We start from the raw sequence: 23,694 nt of genomic DNA, 5'->3' as shown, positions 1-23,694 counted from the left end.
CTGAGCCGCAATGTACTGGCAACAAACCTGCAGGGGCCCCAGAAGACAGCAGATGAGAAAACTCCCTGCTTTTAATTATCAGGAGAGCTAGAACCAGCAATGTACTGATGATGATTTTTCTCTTCAGAAAACAAAAAAAACACTGTTCGATGCCTGCAAGATTTGAAGCTCAGCTTCTTATAAAGGAGAGGAGCAGCCTGTGACTGACAAAACTCACTGTAAACACAGACTTTTTTTTTTTTCCCTATTTCTACTTGTAAAAGTGACTAAAGAGAAGTCCTGCTTGATTCCATCCCATGTGCACAGCAACAACTTGGAAGGACTTCTTTTCATTTTTTGGGGGTCCCCTTTTTCCTGTTTTAACCTGTGCCCTTTCAGGTCCGTAATCACTTGTGAATTCAACTCCTTTGCTGACAATGAATACCACACACTTTGCATTTTCATTTCAGCCTGTGCTGCTTAATGTCACCGAAGACTTCAACGACTCAGTTCTGAATAACAGAAGCAGCGATGGATTTTGCGAGCAGGTCTTCATAAAAGCTGAGGTCTTCTTGACTTTAGGGATCATCAGCCTCCTGGAAAACATCCTTGTCATTCTCGCAGTGCTGAAGAATGGAAACCTACATTCTCCCATGTATTTCTTCCTTTGTAGCTTGGCTGTAGCAGATATGTTAGTGAGCATGTCAAATGCCTTGGAGACTATCATGATTGCAATCCTGAGCAACGGCTATTTGATCATTGATGACCACTTTATTCAGCATATGGACAATGTTTTTGACTCAATGATTTGTATTTCTTTGGTAGCCTCAATTTGCAACCTCTTGGTTATAGCCATTGACAGGTACATAACTATTTTCTATGCTCTCCGTTACCACAGCATCATGACTGTGAAGAAAGCTTTAACCCTGATTGTGGTCATTTGGGTTGCTTGTATCATCTGCGGCATCATATTCATTGCCTACTCAGAAAGCAAAACTGTCATTGTCTGTCTCATCACCATGTTCTTTACCATGCTCTTTCTCATGGCATCCCTTTATGTTCACATGTTCTTGTTTGCACGCCTGCATGTTAAGCGGATTGCAGCCCTCCCCATGGATGGGGTGCCCTACCAGCAGCGTACCTGCATGAAGGGAGCTGTCACCATCACTATATTACTTGGAGTCTTCATTGTTTGCTGGGCACCTTTCTTCCTTCACCTCATTCTCATCATTTCTTGCCCAATGAATCCATACTGTGCCTGCTATACTTCACACTTCAATACTTATCTGGTCTTAATAATGTGCAACTCAGTAATTGATCCACTCATTTATGCTTTCCGGAGTCTGGAAATGAGAAAGACTTTCAAAGAAATAGTGTGTTGCTGTTATGGCATAAGTGTGGGACAGTGCATGCTGTAAACATCTGGCTTAGTGTCGAGAATAGAGAGAATACACACAATATAAAGGTGTGTGTATATATATAGATAGATAGATAGATACATGGTAGCTCCACTTTAAAAGCAGTGCTTGAAGGAAGGGCACAGGGGAAAAAATAATTTGATGCCTTTCATTCGTAGTTTTCAAAATTAAAACTAGATTCAACTAAATTATTTGAAATTATTTAAATAGCTATAACAGAAGGAAACCCAGAGGGGCTTACAAAATAGCTTAAGAAACTTACTGGAAAAATGAATCCTGAAAGGGAATAGTACCTTATAAAGACTAAAATAATATTCGCTCTGCCATTCATTTGTACCTGTTGCTTTACCTTTGTGCTGCTATCAAAAAAGTCAGTGTTTTCTAAAAGATTCCATTAGTAACCTCTATGGAAAGCTATTCACTTGCAAGACAAATCAAAACACCAACAGGTAACAGCATTGCTCTACACTTACCCCCGTGCCTCCACCTTTTATTAAAAGAATAGATTGACATTTATGCTGCTTACTGTAAAAGCAAGCTGAGTAAAATTTTTGAAAGGTGAAAGTAAACATTCCTCTTGCACCGAAATATTTTTTCAGTAGAAATCTGTTAAGTGAAAAGGAACAGCTACTGTCAGTGATAGTGTGACTTAAACAGCTGCCTGATACAAATTACTCCTATGAAGAAGGCATTTACATTACTTATTGTGATATAGAAGTATCATATCCTCAAATTTTTAAGATTTTTTAAATAAGAATACACTAACCAATATAGTATTTGGTATGTTAGTAAAATAAGTCACATAAATCTCCTTTTGACAAATTGTCACTGATGAGACCCATCCCTAGAAAATCTGGAATATGTTTTGATGGAACAGACACACAAATCTGAACATAACAAATAGCTAAATGCAAAATAGTTTGAATTTAGCTTTGTATAAAAGCTGCAGGGAGTTTTTAGAGATATCCATTTGGCAAAGTTAGGTATCCGGAAGAAACAAGATACATATGGCAGATATGGCTCCTATGCATTGAGTAATATGTCATGGTCAGACTTTTTACTTAAAAGCCTTACAGTGAGTTTGGTGGATGAACGCTCCTGCACTAGAAACAAAATAGCAACGTGCTGTTTGCAATCATTTTCAAATGCTGTGTGCAAGTCGGTGGCATGTAAAGCACGCAACTTCAGCTACAATGATTTAGTCTTTGCCTCTGCTTTTTATAGGAATAGACCATAAAAGTGGCCTTGAAATAGCATATTGTAACTGTGCAAAGGCTGACATAGTTTGTATATAATACAACACACAGGCAGGATCACAGACAGTGCCAAACTAAGAAAACTCCAAGCCACCCTAAAGTCTACTTAGCACCTCTCTGGTATCTCACTTTTAGGAGGGGCAGTAACCGGAAACCCTCAGGGTCGCCTATGGCTTTCAAACATCTCATTTAACTAAAGACTATTCCCGCCCCCCACCCCCACCCCACCAGTTTCAGTGGGGTTGCTAGGTTGTTATTTCTGGGGGTCCCCTCTACCAGTTTAGGAACAGTTACCCAGACCAGAGCTTCCCAATCTAACTCTGCCTCCAGCTCCACATTCACACCCTTGTCCTGGTACAACCCAAGCTGATGGTGTTTCACTGCTACTGGCTCCAGAACCCAGCTCTGACTGTCCGCAGAGAAGACATGGCCCACAGTTTGCAAATACTGGCCAGTGTCTATGTTTTATTCTCAGCATCCTACAACCTACACAGGGAGCAACCCAACTTCCCAGTCCTATGGGATGTATAATTTTCATGGGGCCAAGAACCATCTTTCCCTGTGCTCTAGCCACACTCCACCCATCAACCCAAACCAACCTCATGCTCCCTATTTCCCTTGCTCTCTGGTCACATCCTAAATTCCTTAACCGAGTTCACATAATCCCCATCCTCCAGACTTCCACTTTCCCGGTACTCCCACTGTTCCAACACTTACCTAATCTCATCAACCCTGATTTTAACAGCACTAAACAAGCAAACACAACACACCACAAAGATCACTGTGAAGCACGTGGCAGAACAAGTACAGATGAATTCTCCCACATTTCAGGTAGAGACAAGAGAAAATACCAACGACTGGCGAGTAAGCTAAACCTGGATACTCTCAGCCTTATCTGCATCTCACAAATTACAGTTTGGCAGTGTAAGATCTGTTCTGTTAGCTCAGTCTGTCTTAATTTTGCAGCACCTGACATGGCACATTAAGATGAACCGAAACAAGTCAGTATAGGAAACCACACAACTGGCCTTTCGTGGTGTGGAAAGACTGTACCTACTTGGGGAAAAAAAAAAAAAAACAAACAAAAAAACCCTCTGTATTGTCAGTGTCATGTACCTTTGTACTCTGGAGCATGGTTTGCCATGATGTTCTGCCTCAGGTTATTGTGTATTTAGCTTTTATTGCACCTGATGTCCTACTTATTTCTCTTTTAAAAAGTGATTTTAGATGAGACTGACTTACATCGTGCTTTGCCTTTAAGCAAAACATACATCTGTTGAATAAAACAATCTGAAGACGTCACTTAGAATCATGTTTACTTCTGTCAGAGCACCATGCCATGTCAAACCACAGTCTTGGTGGTCTGGTTTACAAAACTAAAAATAGAGTCTAACACTGGGAAAAAAACTCCTAATTCTACATGCTGTCCACAGAGCTACACAAAAAATGAGGAAAAAAAAAAATCTAGACTTCTCCATCCCACACGCAAATGGGATGGAAAGAAAATCCATAAAATCCCTCAAAGTTTTCTCACACTTTCTGGTACCAGCCAGTGAGGGTGCAGCTCCTCCCCACAGGTTATCCACACAGATGGATGGAGGATTTGTCCTGCCCCGGTTCCAGATTCCCAACTCTAACTCGTACTTTGGAAATGCATGGTGCAGTCTTCTGCACGGAGCCAGGATGTTAGCTATCACAAGCCTGCCCGTGATGGGAAGGGAAAGAAACTGTCTCCAGGGGACTGAACCCCAAACATGAGGTAGTGAACGAAGACTAATAGCTACAGCTCCGTGTGTAAAATGGAAGGGAAGGGAAGAACAGGTCTGCACTATAAGAAAATGCCACAGCAATCAGTTGCTGTGGGACAGATCTTCACACTTCACCGAGAAGGGAGTCCTGGAGCTGGTGTTCAGCCATTTCCAGTCCTCAGGGACAGAGCTGAGGCTCAAGTCAGGACTCACCTAAGAGACACAAAAAGAACTGGAACTTCAACAGAAGCCCCCCAAAATGGTATCATTTCCCAGCAGTGCACCCTATAGACGTGTACACACAGCAGAGCAAAGACGTCACAGCAACACATGCTAGTACAGGGCAGCAGTGCTTGACACGTGCTAGTAACCAGAGCAACATTTCCATCTGCTGAGAATCTGCCCCTGTTTATAATTGCAGTGAAATATGAACACTTTCAGGGTTGTTACTGTTAAGTAAATGTATAATCTGTTCATAAGATGAAATGTTTCTTCCTCGGTAAGAGGGCTGGGCTGAACAAGATACATGCAGTTTCCCCCTAGATAGTCTGCCATTTCTCACACTGAGATAATATCCTTTTCATCTAAAGGTACCATTTACATGGATTTATTGATTTAGGCTTTCTACAAGAAAATCAGGCAGTTCACGAGCACCGTAGGATTACCATTTGCTCAAAGCCTTGTTAGAAAAACCTCACATATTCAGACAAATATTTGAATTTGCAGGAGCAGAAGTTATCCTGCTAAGTCAACACAACACAGCATATTCTGCAAGTTACAGCCAGATTCGATTCTTTCATATAAAATGAAGCACTCTGCATGCAATTTCCCATCAATAAGTGTCTAAATGTTTTATAATTGAAAGCATTTGTCCTATTAGATGCATAACAAAGTCCAAGCACAGAATTCTGCAGTCAACCAAGGTCATCACTAGGGCCATTAGTACAAATACCTCAATCACCTATTCACTGAATTAAGATGATTCCATTTGTTGAAGTCTAGTTTCGGACCAGGGTTAGCAGTTTTGTTTGGTAGCTATACCTAAACCATTAAGGTGATTTTGAAGCTTACCCACAAAGCAATACTGCTTCACAACATGCACTAGAAACCCCTTGGCTGGGCAACCCAGGCTAATCTCAGTTCCACATCTCCGAGATAGCATGAGAGAAACTAGATAACCTGTGTACTGAGACCTCCAGCAGGGTACAGCAGATGCAACACAGTGCCAGAACAGCTTGTTCCTTCCTGTCTCCACCATCCAAGAGCAGAGACAAGTTGCACTCAGACCAATTGATACAAGATGATCCCTTCTGAATAAGACATGGAAATCTGGACAGCATTCAGCGGGGTGCAGGGCAGGGGCAGGAGGGCTCTCATGGCTTGTATTAGCAGTCTGAAGGTCATCTCCAGTTCCTACCGATCCTGCTGGCAAGTCACACCAGGGCTCTCTGGTGTTGCCTCCTCAGAAGAACTCTGGGTACAGACATGGATCTAACTTTTTATCACAACGCTAACACACATAATGCCCACATTCAATAGGCTTTCGGGTGGAAGGCAGAGGAAATAAACTGCTTTCAGAGAACACTACAAAGATTAATAAAAATTCCTGTCCATAGATATCTCTGAATAACATTCAGATGGTGCTGTTCTGCTCAGTTTTGAAGGTTAAAACTTAAAAGGTTAAACTACAGCCTCGTTTTTAAGTGATTCAATTAATAATGTTCATTAAGTGAACAGAAGCGTTAAGGAAGACAAAGCAGATTCGCAAAGGCCAGAGCTATGGGTGAAGCCTGTATGCACAGGAAAAGCTCGATGCACTGGGAGCAGCACAGCTGCACATTTCATTGTGTACTTTCCTAGGCTGCCACGTAACGGGGTCACAGCTCAAGTCAGACTTTATGCCGATGGATGAAAGTAAGCTCTATCAAATTCACTCCAAAGAGAAAAATACAACTTTATATGCTTTAAATCTGCTTGGAAAACAAGCATTTTTTTATTCTTCTTATTTAAAATTATTTTTTCCAGAAGTAACAAGCATAAGGAACCTTGTTCCAAATCCACTTTTCACAACCGTCCACCACCTTAACATCATCACAGTCATTACATATTTCATAACCAATTTAAATTGTAGCACAATACTATGCTTATTCATCACTCTCATAATATACATTTGTTACAGGCAACATAAAATCACTGAACACAGGACCTTGCTACTGGCACCAGTCCCGATTTGAGCAAAGGGCATATTCCCATCACACTCATTGGTTCAATGCTATGCAAAGCAGCCCAAAACATTCTATGGCAATGGAAATCTGTTTATTATTTGCTTTTTTGCTGGTATGAATGTTAATAATGCCATAGCTAAGTGTCTGCCCTAAGCAGTTATGAATTTCCTATTTTTGTCTTGTTTTATACTTTTCATTTCTTTGTTTATGAAAAAGACCACACAGCTTTTATTTGAGGCTATTCCTGTCTTGTGATTACAGACAAAAGGCAGCCCTGCTGAAGTGAGATTTACTTAGAAAATCTGTAAATCCATGATTCTATTGCTCAGACTGTCTCCATTAGTAATAAACAGTCAGTATTCACCTTTGAGCTTAACTGATGCAATTTTGATTTGTTCTACATCTATTACTGATTCAAGGTCAGAAATGAACATTCTAGAAAAAAACTAAAATCTATAGAGCAGCCCTCATTCACTGTAATGGGTATAACAAGCAGCACAACACTTCCAACACATTACTGGTATAATCACTGTAATTATAAGGACACACGCCGGGAGTAAGCTGCAACTGAACCACAAAGCTAGAGAACAAACATGATGGAGTTAAGACTAGTCTGTATTAACATATAACTATTATAACCAGGTATTAAATGATGTAACAATGAACACCATTTAGATTAACAGGATGAAGGCTTGGGTGTGTTTTTTTAACTAAACACCCATATACTGAATCAGAAACACTTCCAGTTATTCAAGTTCACTAACTTGTATTGAATTAGCATTTAAGCACAGGTAAACCTACAGACAACCTGAGAAACGAACATTTCTTTAAACTTACCTATTTGCAGAGGCACAAGAAGCTGTAGGTGAGAGAGAACAACCACAAGCCTCCTGCCTATATGCACCTGCTATTACACATGTTCCCATTCAAGTTTGCTCGCTCAACACAACCCCATTCCATACAAACAGTTGGGGAGCAATTGCAGTGCCTCTCCACCTTCAAAAGCTGCGCTACCAAAACAACCTACCCCAAAGGGGCCATTATACTGAGTGAGTTGATAATCAAAGCAGTGAAAAGGTGCAGCTGGGAGAATCAGTCTAAACAGTTATTTCCTGTGATAAGAAAAGGCAGCGAGGGCCTATTAGCACTCATCTCATTAGGCGTTCACATTACACCTTAACAGAGCTTTGCATAAGTGTTGGGTGTATGACTTAAAACTGCTTGAGTGCATGCTGATAAAAGCAGCCAAGTGTGATTAAAAGTGCATTAAGAATCAGAGTACTTCCTCTGTTGTTAGCATGCAGCTGTGAGGGTCATCGCAGGGCTTCTTCAGCCCTAAGTGTATTTAATCCTTTTTATAATACCTTATTGTATGGTGGTAAGTATTCCTAAATGTTGCAGGCAGGGAAGTTCCTCTTCAGCAGTCACTGAGGAGGATGAGACTCTTTCACTCGCTGTCTAGAAAAGTCAAATTAGATTACTGCTTCACCATCTCTATCCCAGGAACAACTTTCTTTTTCAGCTACAGGGGGAGCTGACAGGGACTGCTGAAACTTAGCCTGCTGCATGTTTTTGCCTAGTTGCTAGATTTGTCAAGGTAAGTGGTTACACAAAATTCTATATTCAGGAAAAAATAGAGAATTATTTTTTGAAATAATTTGCCTGGGGAGACTAAGGAGTCTTTTTGTCTTTACCTCAGTGAAAGACAGTAAATTTCTATCCAATGTTGTACACCTTGACCTTGCCAAATTTGAAATGAAATAGTAAAAAAACTTAAAAATCTGTATTTTTATGAAATGTATATATGACAGAAAGGGTCAGGCGGAGGCATCTCTATCCCTTCCAGTTATGCCATCACCTCTGAGATCATAGAGAAAATCTGAGATTGCTCTGACACGGGGAGACCTGGAGCTATAGCACTACCAGCAGGCAGGAGTCCCGACACGCAATGAGCAAATCCCATGAGCCATTGCAATTCAGATTTTTATCAACACCTCTAAGAAAACATTAAGCAAAAAAGAGAGTAAAGAGAAAGCTGGATGGGAAATTCAAGTCTGAACAGCTGTGCCAAACAGCTACTGGATGTATGTAGTGACACTCAAGGTGTGGTATGTAGTGACACTCAAGGCATGGGAGAGGGCATGATCTGAAGATGTATGCCTTTGGCACCTATCAGCAGATAAGAACAATTAACCATGAAATCAAGAGTCTGCAGCTAACAAGTAGATTTCATCTGTAGCATTGCTGCTGCCCTCTTTCACAAAGCCTACAAGCTACTCCTGTCTTCAGTCTTTAAGAACAAAGCGCCTCTTCACAAAACACTTACCTCTCAAAATGAGGCTGAACTTATTCTCCATTTTGGTAAAACACCAGACCAATCTTTGTAGCCTTTTATTGCCTCTTTGCTGCAGTCAATTATGTGATACCAGTAACAAGATTTGCCTTTAGTAATTTTGAAATTGTACAGCATGTACTTGGAAATGCACTCTAAATCAAGGACTTATAATTTGAAGTTTGTAATTGCAATATGAACAGTAAATAAAGATAGTCTTTTGTTTACAGACTTCTCTGCATGAAAGCTGTTTAGGTAGACTTGGGAATTCAAAACTTCTGGTAAAACAAATCAGGAGGCAGGACCAAACAAGAGGCATGCAGTAAACTTATACATAAGAAAGCAATTAATGAATTTGCATATAACTCTATGTACAAAAATTAAACCAAACACTTACTACTGTCACAAGTGTACTGCGTTATATTTTTATGTATGTAAAAGATCATCAATTTAATCAGAAAGGCACATTATATAACAGAAAGTTGTTCCTTAACATATAAAGATGTTCCTAAATATAAAAGAAAGTGTTGTTATGTAGACTCTGTTACCATATTTCCAGGTTTGCAGCCACGTATGAGGTGGGGGTCCTTAGTTCCTGCCTTTGTGACTATACAGCTTTTCATTTCCTTCTGAGTCAGGAATTTGTAATCCGTAGCTGTGATCATGTATTCCACAAAAGCTGTCACAGGCACCATTAACCACCTTCATACCCCTCGTTTGAGACACCAGCTATTATAACTCTAATACAGTTCCAGCAAAGAAAAGCATTTGCACAGTTATGGAAGTCTAATGCTTAAACAAGCTTTAAAGGGTATTAATCACCCAGCTTTTCTGAGAGATCATGGGCACAGTAAATCATCACATGAATTAATTTGTGATGATGAGCCATGTAAATTGGAGCAGGCTGGGTGCAAAAAAGAAAATGCGGGTAGGGTCAGCACAAGCTTTTAAATGTTCAAACAGATTGGATACATGTCAATGAATGATTTATTATTTGGGGAGGGGGGCAGGGAGGAGGTGTTTTCGAGGTGGTGGTTGTTAGTTTTGTTTTGATTCACTAGCAAAAACTGTTTAGCCTAGGAAAAGATAGGGGTTTTAAGAAAAAGGTATTGGTCCTGGCATTTTTCATTCAGAAGTCAGAACATACTACATAGATAGCCTTGGGACAGAGGCCAGAGGTTGTCCTATTTTAAATATATCCATGAGCCCTGCACGTTTCTTCTGAAAGACACCAGTGTCTTTCTCAGTACCATAATCGTGAAAACAGGTTGTACTTGAAAGCAGAAAACAAGGGAGAATACCAACTGCTACATTATATAATGACCAGAATGTTCAGCTCCAGGGGAAGGGAATAGCAAAGTGGACACCAAAGTAGCCTTAAAACAGATATATATATTTTTTTTTATTTTATTTTTTTTAAGTAAAATTCTCTAAAATCAACTTCTCTCAAGTTTGCTTAAGCTTATGGGCACACCACGCTGCTCCCTGTGACACCTACTGCAGCAGGCAGTCACAAACAAAATCTGACTAGAAGATGTTCTTTTGGACATTTGGTTGCTGTTCTGTGCCTCCTCGCCAGCCATGCCACAGTGTTTTCAACCCTGCGTACACAACGCATCTCTCAGCTATTAACCCTCCCCTCTGTACTGATAGCTATTGTTACTCATGTGATAGCTCAACAGGCAAATACTTCATCTTGTTTCCTAAATGCGATTTGACACTACTTCCCTGTTTAATGCCATGCATAGCAATCGGGAATTTCACAAGAGGCAGTCTAAACAACAAAAAAAAAGCAATAATCCACGTATACAACTTGCACAACCTGCTATTTCTAGAAATAAACCTACAACTGTGTGGCTAGAGTTCATATGCTGGTGTGTCATTACTATTTGTGCAAAAAAAGCAGGTGTGTGCACAGGAGTAACTGAGAAACTTCATATAGGCTGCTATACTTTGGAAAGCACAGAATTAAATGTTTGAAATCAACTTAGGTATATGAAATCAGTCACTAAAACACCATATTGGATTATTTATGTCATCAAAATCTTCCCATTGACAAAAATCAGACTAAATGAAGCAGGAAAAAGTGCACTGAAAGTATTGAACTTGGAAGCATGTGTGTATTTGCGTACAAAATTACAGCTGCCTATTTCAACAGTAAAAAGCTTTTCCTAATAAGCAATTTTTCTCTTCTGCTAACCGTATTTTTTTCTTTCAACTAAGCGGAAATTATATACAAGTGTAAACAACTGAGTACGCACAAGTTGATTTGTGGATGTAATAACAATGCAAACATTGTTTTCACCACTGATTCATATAACTTAGCCTTATTATGGATGATCTGGCATGCAATTTGATGATTCTACCATATTTTTACTGCTTAAAATGCATGTGTTCTTTTGTTGGTGAAAAACATATCTTAAAGTTATAAACCAGCCATAATTTCTAATACAAAGTTAATAACTACAGAAACCTAAATCTTAAATCAAAAGCTAGAAGAAATGAGAATGACATTAGAGACAAAAGCAAATTTTCATTGAGCAGTGACTTCCTATCAAGAGAAAAATTATTGTATTCCTCTTTCTTTTTTTTTTTCCCCAGAATTTCTACAAGTAGGTAGTAATTAATTATAAAATCTATTGAAATGAAGTCACATACACATGGAATCAGATGGTGCACACATAAGTTACTAAATATTCTTTTTTAAAATGAATTCACTAAGTGGAAAAACATAATGTTCTCAGAATTTCAATTCATCATTTTCTTCTCTCATCTCATATAATACTAAACTGTTTTAGGTTAGATTTCTGCCACCTCTGATTACTTATTGTGTAGTGTCACTAGGAGCTGACATGTCACTATGACTTCACATTTTAAACATTATTTTTGTCTTCTATTAAAATACCTTCTTTGCTGGCTGACAAAAAAAGCTATGCCAGATGCACTTAGCAGGCTCATGTATTTCCAAAGGCAATCACGTAAATGAGGCAAGAGAACACTTGCCTCCACCCAGTTCTGCTAGCAAGAAGACTCCATGTTATTTTATCCAGGAACAACAGCTTCCAGCTGGCTTGATGGGGAAAAGTCCTAACCTCTGCTGATTCCCAAAGGGCCAGAAAGAGAAAACCTCCAAGAAATATGTGAAAACAATTTTTCTCTGTGGCTTCGGCCTCTATATTTAGGTGTTCTTAATTTGTGTTTGCTAAAAACGTATCGTACTTGTAAGGGTTAAATGACAATTAGGCCAATAATATCCTTTAAAACTTAAAGCCTACAAAATACAGGCATTTAAGGCAACCGAGACCAAATAACAATGTTACTTAGAGTCAAATCTACGTAATCTAAATTCTGTATGATAATGCAAGTACAGTAAAATCAATGCTGGCTCTGTTAATAAGCCAGTGTAATCAAAATGGAACTAATTATTTCTTAGATGTGACGAGATTTAAATATCATTTTTTGATCTAAGTGCAGCTCCTTACCAGAATCTAAGAGTAGTGAAATTGCTAACAATCCAAATGTACGAGAAATATTCAAAACCAGCTCAATTATTATCTGAACGCACTATGTGAAGAGGCGTTGAATATCGTACAGAACACTGCCGGTTTGATTTGCTTAAGGAAAACGGGAGTGCAAGGCTTTGTTTTTCCCATGTTGCTGGCTTACAGACCAAAACACTACTTAATTGGTACCATGGGCAGCAGCATCTTTCATGTACTTCCCTGCTGCTGCCCCCTCCTAAATGAACAGGATTTCTTATTTAGCCACCAAAACATGCTGCTTAAAAGTCTTCATCTTTGAAGGTTGTGTAAAGGGAAGAGATCGGAAAAGACGTAGGGGACTATTTCTTAATTAATGTCAAATACTGAAGCTAACAAAGTTGGCAGGGAAGATGTCTAGTTCAGGGAACAGTATTTTCTATTGTAATAGCCAAGAGACAGCTCGGGGAACAGAATTTTCTGGGATAGCTGGAGCTATGTGACAGTTTTGTGTTTTGTTTTCTTAAATGCTGTCCCTTTGGTAGTTCTTTTTAATTAAAAATTATTCTGATATATTGAAGTAATACTTTACTTCTAATGTGACAGTTACTCCCAATTTGCTGTATGATTACTAATCAAAAAAGGCAAATAGCTTCCTAGGTGTATGCACAAATATTGCTATTTAGAAAATTAATTCACTGATACACTATCCACTTCCTTGTTTTATTGGAAGCTGGTAAAAGCAGAACATGTAACACAAGGTTTTAACATTACTTTTCCTGAAGAGATAAGTACATTCATTAAGACGCTCTGTAAGCAGTGAGTGAAAGCTCTCCATGACCAAAATCACCACATCAAAGAACGTTGAGCAATCAGATTTTCTGAATAAAGGAAAATATGGAATTAACTAAGAATACAGCTCCCACATTGATATAGCTATGAATACAAGATCATTAATTCATCTGCATAATCAGTGAGCATGTGTTAAAAGCAAAACCTAATTTATGTAGGGGAGGAAAAGTGTAGAAACAAGCATATCTTAATGAGAAACTGTCATTATGAAATATGTATTTGTTTGGAAAATACATTGCTTAGCATGATCATGTTAATGTTGTAATAAATTCATTTTCAAAAATCTTTTTGTTTACATTGTGAATCCAACAACACCTTGCCCATATGTGAGCACCTATGCAATCAGACCTACACTGGCTGTAGTTCATGGTGTCTAAATAGCTAAAATGTGTGCTTTCACACCCTACAAGTAGTAGCCCACAGTAAAAATAGCAGTTTGTTAAGAACTTTCCTGTCATCAGGAGTTACATATCTATATTTATATGTATATCTGGGCATATATACATGTATATGTACAAGCCATATATTAATTTTCCTGATGAACACATTGCATCAGTCACTGACAATCCATAGAAAATCTGGAATTAACCAGTTTTTGCAGTCACGTTTGTTCTTTGCATGTATGAAAGTGTTATTTGTTTGTGTTCTTTTAGGAAGAATTTAAGCATCCTCTGTTCTGCTGCCTGTCTTACATCTAGCTAGTCTGAATTAAAATGTGAAATACAAATGAGAATCACAGATTTACAGGGGTCATTTTAAGACAAACTGGCACAAATCAATCTACAATTTACTTAGAAAAATTAACACTACCTACTTCTTGTGGGAAGCTTAAATCTGAATGGCTCTCTTCTAGACCCTCTGCCACCTTAATCCAACTTCTGTTTCAATTTTTATCATCTTATTTTATGAAACAACAAAATACAACTGTTCTAGTGGAGAAATTAGAAAACAAAAGCAATTCCTTTTTTATTTTTCTCCCTTTTAGTTCCTCTGTGTATTTAAAGGCATGCCGGGGCCAAATTTTTTCTGAGAGTCGGTAACACTGAGTTCTGGAAGAGTATAGGATCTTGACCATAAGCACCACGAAATGTGAACTGCTGATTGTCCCCTGTACAAATCCAGCTGAAGTTTGATTGCAAATCTAACTCAGCAGGTCAGCATTTCTGAAGAGCTCAACATCCTATTTTGGAATAAAAAAAAAAAAAAAAAGTGACAAGTCTTTCAAGCAACTTGGCACTGCTCCATGGCAGAGCACAAACCTGCAGTTTAAGCTCAGTGGGGTGACTTGTGCAAGCCAGAGAAGGATGATCTGGTTTTTGGTACGTGTTAATCTGCAGAAGGTTTGCATGTCTTTTTCCCCAGATTGTCACAAATCAGGCCATTCACAGATGGCCAACCACAAGCAGGTTGATGCTGCAAGCAGCTTGCTGTGCCACACCATGGGCAGGATCAGAGGCACTCAGCAAAAGCACTATCTTGCAGAAGTGCCTGAATTTGAACAGATCTAATCAGCAGTTTAGACAGGGCTGCCTTCTCCACCTGGCCAGAAGTGTTTATAGACAAAAACAATACGCTAGTGTTTCCCTGACATTCATGCTAATAGACTGTGGAAGGAAATCAGCATTAGGAAGCAAACCAACATATAATTGCCATAGACAAGTACTGCAAAACAGCCAATTTGTCTGTGATTCAAATGAAAAATTACTATTACTCTGCCTTCATTTGCCATCTTCTGTATCAGAACCTGTTATTAACTATATTCCCAGCCCAGACTCCAGGAATAATACGGTTCAATACCCAGCAGGAAGTGGGTATGTTGATATAATAACCAAAGTGTATATATTTTGGTTGAATAATTACTTTCTTTCAAGGGAGGAAGGTTATAGAGCCATCATGAATCTAGCTTTGACAAAAAACCCAAGTTTTAAAGAGTTAGACACCACCATGGGAAGAGTCACTCAAGTGGAAAAAGATAATCATTGGATACAACAGTATATGTTAAATGACAATTAGAGAAGTTTCTTATTAAAAAAAAAAAAAAAAAACCAACAACAACAAACCACAAATCCAGGACAAATTACAAATCAATTACCTCTTACTGTCAAGCACATGAAAATTAAGGCTTTCTTGACACCATACTGTGAGGCATTGGCAGCATTTTTTCTGTTCTGTACAAGTAAATGCTTCAAGCCCTGGCTCATTACACCGGCCAGCTTCAGACCTCCAAATACCCTTCAACAACAGTAACAACAATGCTTGAATCACCTAATCCCAGTAGGGTGAATTATTCAATCAAGGGGAAAATCCTAATGATCAAAAATCCTCTCTGGAAAAATCATCGTCAGTGCTCTTGTACCTCACTGTCAGGGGCCTCTCCATCCCACTGCCAAAGAATCTTGTTCAACAAGGTATTTCTGAAAGCTCAGTCAGTGGCTGGTCCTTTACTGGAATTTGGGATTGACCTGCACTGCTACAGAGCAAGGCAGTCAGCTGCCTGCCTTCTTACTCTGCCCACACAGAGCAAGCACAGCAAGTTCCGTGAAGAAAAGGAAACTCTACTCACAAGCAAGTTAGGCTCGAGTGGTGACATGGGCTTGCATTGTTTAACCACCTGTGACTATCAAACTCTCAGAGAGCAAAAGACAGGAGCAAGGGTTGAGAGAGACATAAAACTAGGGTGCCATGATTCAAACTTAGCGACACTGCAGTAGCAGGAGTCTTACCGTTTAGACTTTGCTGAGCCAGATTTTTCAAAAAACGTTAGCTCCCATCTAAGCATCTAAACAGCAAGTACACTACTGAAAACATCACCACTCCCAAAAACTGTCAGTATGGTTTCCAGAGGACTCAGTCTGCTGACTGCTTCTGGAAGCCTCACTGGAGGAAGAGCCCTCCCAGAAACGCTGGCCAGTGGGAGTGGGACCAGCTAGAAGACACAACAGCAATACAAGTGGCCCATTTCCTTGTAGACTTTTACTGGATTTGGCTGATAAAATGCAAGTATCTACAACTGCTTTCTCAGAATAAAACTAAACCGCCTGCAATTGATTGCCAAGTATGTTGAAGGAAGTGTCCACGGAGAATGAATTAGAGCAAAGACATTTTCAATGCATCAGCATTTCTTATACTCATCAGTAATTTATTTTCATGCAGCTTTTACTCTCTTGTTTGATACCAATTGTACCTTTCCTGTACTTTCTTCAGCAGGCAAAGATTTATGCAAAGATTGTCTCCTGGCTGCTCTCATTTATAACACGCTGCCATAATTCCAGACTCATGCTTCTAATTCTACTGTTCTTGTTAGAAAAGGTGTTACTTTCTGACAATAGATGATCAGCTTCTCTCTGGGGTGCTCCTGCAAAGCAAAAAAAACCAGATGGGAGGCTCACAGTGCTGTTTCTGAACAATGGGAAGAGGTCATCCAAGCTCACTCCAATTTACTCAGACTTCACAAACCTGAATATACTCTCATGTCAGAGATGCTGTCACTTAAAAGTTTGCCGTAATGCACTTGAAGGGGATTTTTTTTCTCCAGATAATTAAAGGAATAAAAAAGACTGGATAGATACTGCCATTTCTGTAGACAAAAGCAGACTTTGTACATTGTTTCCCAAATTATATGACACATTTTAAAATAAACAACACTGCTACCAACCAGTAATGTCTGAGAACAGTGTAGAACGGGGAAACCAGCGCAACGATGTGCAGGATTTGACCTTCAGGGCACTGATAATTTAGAAGAGGAAGGCCTGTGTCATAGATGGTGACTATTTCACGCTGAATTTGTTCTGAGATTTGTTTTCCTCAATACCTTGTTCCAACCACCATTATATAACAAAGGCAAGAGCTACAATGCATTCAGGGATTTGGAGGGGGAGGTGGGGTTTTGTGGGTTTTGTAGTTCTGATTGTTTGTTTGGGTATTTTGCAACACTTCTGATGACATCATTTGGTAGACTGATCCATTAAAGATCAGCCCAATTTGATTATCAGTTTTCCATAAGGGTTCAAGACAGCTCACTTCAAGAGGAGCTCCAGTAGAGTTCCTGTTGCAGCCACGAGAGCAAGTGGAGAGGCACAAAGCAACAGGCCTTTCTAGCCCCTTCAGAAACTGAGGAATTAACCAATTTACTGCCCCTTCCCAAGGCTTGTCATTGTCTGTCTTTGACATCATGATCTCCATCCTGACAGCTGTGGTTCCAATGGGTTATGTCCTGTTCGCAAAGCATGAGTGTTCCCAGTCCATGGTTGATGGTGCAGCTCATGTCAGAGATACAGCTCATGTCATGCCATGATGCAGCTCATGTCAAAGACCAGCAGTCTCCTATCAGGACTGGATACAGTCGGAACATAGATCAGGACAGTTGCAGGCCACAGATCATAAGTGAGCATGAAAAGTACATACACTCTCTTGTAGTTGACTTCTTAATGCTTCCCTTTCACTCTGTTTCCGTCTAACCCAGTAGATAAATTCATGTTTTATGAAGATGTTTATATGGTACAGGAACAAAGACATAACTACAGAGTAGAATAGTCAGGAGAGGCCAAAAATTCAAATAACCATGAAGATTTGGTTCCCTCTTTCCTAGGACTTACTGAAGCAAAATCCTGGAGTGTTTGTTTGATTTTAACACCTCTACTATCAGTGCCAAAGATCTTTCTCTCAGCAGTTTCAGCAGTAGGAGATAATTGAGGGACATAATATGGCACAGTGTTTTCAAGGAAAACTTGTTTTCAGATACCTGCTGAGCATCATAAGTACATTCATTCTGCTTAGGCTGATGCAGTCAGTCAAGCACAGACCTCCAGCAGAGACTGTTCTGCTCATTGACAGGTGCTGAGGATGCTTTTATCATCTTTTAATACAACTCACTAGTGAACTTTCTGGTTTGCTGCAGTCCCAGGAAAACAAGGCTTGGAATGTCCACCTGGTGCCAGATTGCACAGTTCGTTACCAGCATGTAGGAAATAGAAACAAGCAAACAAAAATCATTTGTTTACTTTGTTTTTCATTATGGTGAAATCATGGCAGCTTCAAGCCAAGCACTACTTCAATAATTAAGCCAAAACTAAAGATGGGTAAATATTTGCAGCCATTTAGTTCTGTTGCACAACACAAGTAATTGACCTCCACAACAACAAAATTGGGTGTGTATTAGCAGTGCCAGGTGCAAGTCAAACATATTGAAGACATTCAGCTGGATGACCTCATTCATAGTGTGCCAGAGCTTGGTTTTCGTGGAGCTTTGGAATGTGTCTGGACCTACATTGCAGACTGCATCTAGGCAGCATGCGCGTCATTCTTCACCAAAGAAAAGCAGAGGTGGTTCCATGTTTCCTGTTGCTCTGAGTCTCCTCCTTTGAGGACTCGGAGAGGGCACAAGAAGGAGTCCTTGTCCTTGTTCCCTTTCAGTGACAAGCCCCCTCACCATAAAGCGCCACTATAATGTATCACTTTATCAAGACATGGTATTTAAAATGTTAGCTACAAAAACTGAGGAAGTTCTGTTATTTTGCTTAGGCTTTTTACTATCTATTACATACAGCTTCCTGATGTCTTTCAGAATCACAAACACATTCTAAGAAAACTCTGTTTTTCTGTTTTGTAGCATCTAAAGGTAAGTATTTTTTCATGTAAAAGTCAAGTGCTAGGCCTTCCCAGTGTCTTTTAGATGAATGGAAACATTCCAGACAATAATGCTTTTTGTTTCCTGTGCAGATGACGTAGATGTTATGCAGACTGCAATCTAAGCCACTTGCAGTAACCATATAATGCTTTAATTTTTTCCATTATATGTAATTTGGGACTCCTGAGCAGGGAAGTGGGGAGTACATGGACGACCAACATAGCTAAAAGCTTTGCAATTAGGCCAGTACGTAGTCCGGTACAATTGACATTAGAATGAGTTTGGATTTATAGTTTTTTAAGCCAGCTCCTGAAACAACATGCAGTACTTCATTTTTAAAATAACTTAAACATTTTAATAGTCTCAAATTCCCATTGCAATGGGGAAACTCAGAAGCAGGTTTCTTTCCACTGGCATTACTGCAATTATAGTTGCCCTGATACTGCCACAGCAAGTGTGGGGAGAAGAATGTGGAACTTTGATTTTCTGTCTCTTTGAAACCAAGGTCAAGTTATGTGGCCCTTTTTCCCTCTAAAAGCCCCAGGAAATTAGGAAGTTTTACGAGAGAAGTGAAGTAATAAAATGGAGACTTGTTAATCCGCTGACCCACTACCCTGTGCCACACACAGAGATAAAAGTCTTAAGAAGAGGTTAATACATGCCAAGGTGGAATATTTATACACACCTCCTGGGCACTCCTACCTGAGGTTTTCTTCAAGATGCCTCTGCATCCAGGATGCTGGCCACTGCTGCCAAAATAACAAAGCTCCTTGTACAACATGTGGGAAAATTATGTCCCTAAACAGGACTGTAGATTCTTCTACAAGAGTACCCCAGCTTCTAAACTCACATAGAAATGTTCAGACCATCTTTTTTCTCTTATTGAGGCTAACCAGCCCCACCAAGAGCAACAGAAGTTATTAGCAAAGCCTCTAAAAGCAATGCATAATACTGTTTAAATATTTTGCATTATTAATGGGGGGCGGGGATCACAGTTTCATTAAAATGAGTCATGGCCTAGTTAGAAAAATGAAGCAATACTGTAAATACAGCACTCGCACTGCTTGCTGCAATAGCTCATAAAAGAATGTGCTTTGTCCTGATTCTTAGCATAACATGGAATTCATGTGAGTTTGTGTAAACTGCCTTTTTTCCAACTTGTCACAACATCTGTCATTCTTTTTGCAGTACAATTGATCATTTAGCTGCAGCTGATGCTCTGCTTTTAAGTGCTGTCCCCTGGCTGCTGCAGCCTTCTCTTTTCCCCACAGAGTATCCTTAATTAAATTACTCTGCTTTGTACCCAGACTGCAAAGGGATGGGGAGCTAGAGCTGGTGCACAGCTCGCATTCAAGCAAGGAGGAAGCCAGAAACAGGCTGGCTTGTTGGAGAATGGTGCTACCCCCATGCAGTAGATGTGTCTTCCTTTGGGAGAACAGCCTACAACTACCTGCTTATAACTAACCTGGGAGCAGGAATAAGCTCAAGATATCCAGCCAAAACCAAAACCTTCTTTTTTTATCTGAAGCATTTTTTTCATATACAAGCAATGTAGTATTTGATCCATTTATTTGTTTATCTAACATGTTATTGTGGTTGGTAGTTAGCCCTTAATTCAGTGATTCACCGAAAATGGAGAAGTTAATTGCTAAACATATTTCTCCTTTTTTATTACTGCATGCGCAGAGGTCAGGCATGGAGTGTGGAAGGGACAGCCAGTGTAGCTCTGTCACTTCTCTGTAGTATGTTTCTAGTAGGTGCTCCAGAGACCACGGCCAGAAAGAAGAGAGCTCTGGCAAAGCTCAGAGCTAATCAGCAACATCTGAAGCATTTTGTTGGTGTACAAAGCAGAGGAGCACCAACCCAGTGCAACAACAGGAACACCTAAAGCCACTGTCCTTTAAATCTGGAGTACTATCACAGGTCAACCACCCAGCATCATCTCTGGTAACCTGCCTCCCAGTTAATAGCATGTGAAGCGCTATGTGGCCCAAAGAGCAGTTACATACAAGAGCTGTCCTGTACTCGTAACCACATCTGCAAATCTTTAGCTTAACAAGTACAACCATAGTATTTACAGTCTAACTAGAAGATGTGCAACACGGGGAAGTGATTGAGTATATTTCAAGCAAGTGACCAAGTGAGCTCTAACGCTCAGCCAAAATTCCCATTATTGCTAATTTGTTCTTTTGATTGCTGTACATCCATTTTTTTATTATTACTTAGTAAAAAAAGTGTTAATAAGCCTTAGCAATGGATCCAGAAATGAAAAGCCGAGTCACATCTTTAGGTAAGACAAACACACTATATGCTGCACTGGAGACTCTTCTGGCACTCAGCTTCATTCTCTGTTCCCTACCTACCACAGGAGCCCCTTATTCATGAGGATCAGAACTAGCAGGAGGGCCCTGTCAGCCTCATCGCCTCTGTGGCAAAAGCCCACCACCGAGAGCTCAAGTTAATTCTGAAACAACTGGTGCAATCTTTCCCATTATTTGGGAAATGGCCTCATGACTGTCAGGTGCCTCCTTCAGGAGAGACAGCAATTACCTATGAGCAGAACACCAGTATCAGGAAATGATATACATAATGGAAAAAAAAAAAATCCTTTGAAAATAATTTTTCCAGATTTGGTTAGGACCTGCTGGAAAAAGGCAGCTAATCAGGGTTCCTGTTAGCACAAACAAGTTCAAGTCTGCTAGTTCAACCCATTTAGTGGGCTTCTGGATGCAAAGCTGAACTGATTTGCATTGATTTGCATTAACTTAAACTTCTTCAGTAATGCCCAGATTCGCTCAGGAAGTTCAGTCCTATGACTTAAAACATCCTGTCCCATTTTCTTCCTCCTCCCAGTTTCCAATAACTCAGCTCTTGTGAAGAATAGCCCTGTATTGCTTGAACTTGAAGTGGGAGGCTTCCCAGAGCGGGACAGCTATGGACAGCTATGTAGATTTAAAAAATATCTGAATGAAATAAATCAGAAAGAAAGAGATAAAGGAGAATGAACTCATCAGCTTAATCAAAGTAATAATTAGCCACATTACAATTTAGACAGCAATAACGCCCAATATGTGAAGCCATATATAATTAGACCTACTTTCAATATTGATGTTTCTAGCAATTTGGTTAACGTAACAGCTTAGTCATTGATGTATGTAAATTTAATGGTTCTCATTAACAAATTTTGAGAGGAAACATTAAAATATGTTAAAATTAATGACGTACAAGTTAAAATATATGGCACTGACTGTACTTTTACCAGCCTAAATCAGAGCAGACACACAGATTCAAGCTAAATTAGTCAACTCTTGCACATCTGAGCAACAGAGCTTTAGGACTCTTGCCTAACCAAGGAAAATGAATGGGGTTTGGCCCTCATTTGCACTGAGTGGAGTCTGAACTACCTGCTAATGGATTAAGATTCCTGCTGAATCCTGAATAGGGTCAGGATTTCATATCAAACACCCACTGCTGGTTATCAGGAAAGATGGGATTAGATCTACAGGTGATGTCTACTAAAGGTGTTTTTAAAAGCAATAAAAGCAATCCTGCATATTTTTAAAGAGCAGGGAAGAATAGAGGAGAAAAAAAAACATCAAATTTAAGGTGAATTTACCATACATGTAAAATAAACTTCACAATCTAGTCATCACATAAGACTCATCGTCTTCTGGAGAAGAAAAAAAAAAAAAGGTAAAAATAATCAAGCCAACGCACATATCAATTCTGAATCAAGCAATCTTGCTGGACTAAGCCTAGAATTGAAATGATCTTGTCTGTGTATGACTAAAGGTTACTGCTCTCACAATTCAAATGGAAAAATGTATTCATCAAAAACTTATCTATTAGTTTCACAATAGTAAGCACTCTGTGAATCTGAAGAAGTTTCTTAGGAACAGGTAATACTGAAGCTTACCGAGAAACTATGTATCTGCCAATTTTCAGAAACAAATACTCAATTTGCTAGCAAGCTTTTCTTCCTTCAGTGCTCTGGAAGGAGAGGCTTGGTTGTACTCACACACTAATATCTATTTGCAGCTCTATATACTTAGGTATTTTAAATTTTCTGGTACCTTGCCTTGATACAATTTTAGAGATTCTATTAAGTATTTTATATAGCAACCCATTGTAAGTCAATCTCCAACATAAAGTACTATTTTTTCATATACATCTTTTTCTTCAGCTCAAGAGCATTTCAATAAAGCTCTAAAAGCACTGGCAATAACAATACGCAGGGTTGTGCATCACCATGGTAATGCTTCAGAAAATAGGTTTGATTTGGGGTCAGAAAGATCAAACATTATAATAGATTAAATGTACAGAATTCATCTTGATACAGCCTAAAACTATCATGCTCTAACTATCATATTCTCCGTTCTTGAGATTTGTGCGGAAGGCAAGATTCAGACAAGAATACTGATAGATGCTAAAGGGATTCAGACCTTCAGTAAACAGGACACATTTAGAAAGTCTAGGGGGGTTAAGGCCCAGTTTCCACAGCCAGGCTTTTGAAGTTTGAGCTAACCTATATCAAAAAGCAGGATTATGATTCAAAAGAAGAAACTCTTACGGATCATCTATTGCTTCATGTGTCACTTAATCCTTGAACTATCCAGCTGAACTACTCTTAAGTGTTTATAGCAAAATTTATCCTATAGCTAAGTAAACCAGGATAACTGAGATCAAGCATTTCTCTCAAGACAGTGAAACCTGGAAGAGAAAATTGGTTCTTAATCCTGTAAGCTCCCTGTGGAGGGCACTGCCCTGAGCACTGAAGAT

General features: G+C 39.4%; 1 protein-coding gene across 1 annotated transcript; it reads left to right on the top strand.

Moving 5' to 3' along the window:
• The first annotated feature begins 224 nt into the window (after positions 1-224).
• Positions 225-1,629, top strand: MC3R (melanocortin 3 receptor). Its single transcript, XM_040608980.1, has one exon. It carries the CDS (start codon positions 417-419, stop codon positions 1,395-1,397), a length of 981 nt encoding a protein of 326 aa, XP_040464914.1. The 5' UTR covers positions 225-416; the 3' UTR covers positions 1,398-1,629.
• The last annotated feature ends 22,065 nt before the right edge of the window (positions 1,630-23,694 follow it).

This window comes from Falco naumanni, chromosome 10, assembly GCF_017639655.2.
Source record: "Falco naumanni isolate bFalNau1 chromosome 10, bFalNau1.pat, whole genome shotgun sequence".
Lineage (NCBI taxonomy): Eukaryota > Metazoa > Chordata > Aves > Falconiformes > Falconidae > Falco > Falco naumanni.
The sequence above is the reverse complement of the archived record's forward strand: the minus strand, read 5'-3'. Positions and strand labels throughout refer to the sequence as shown.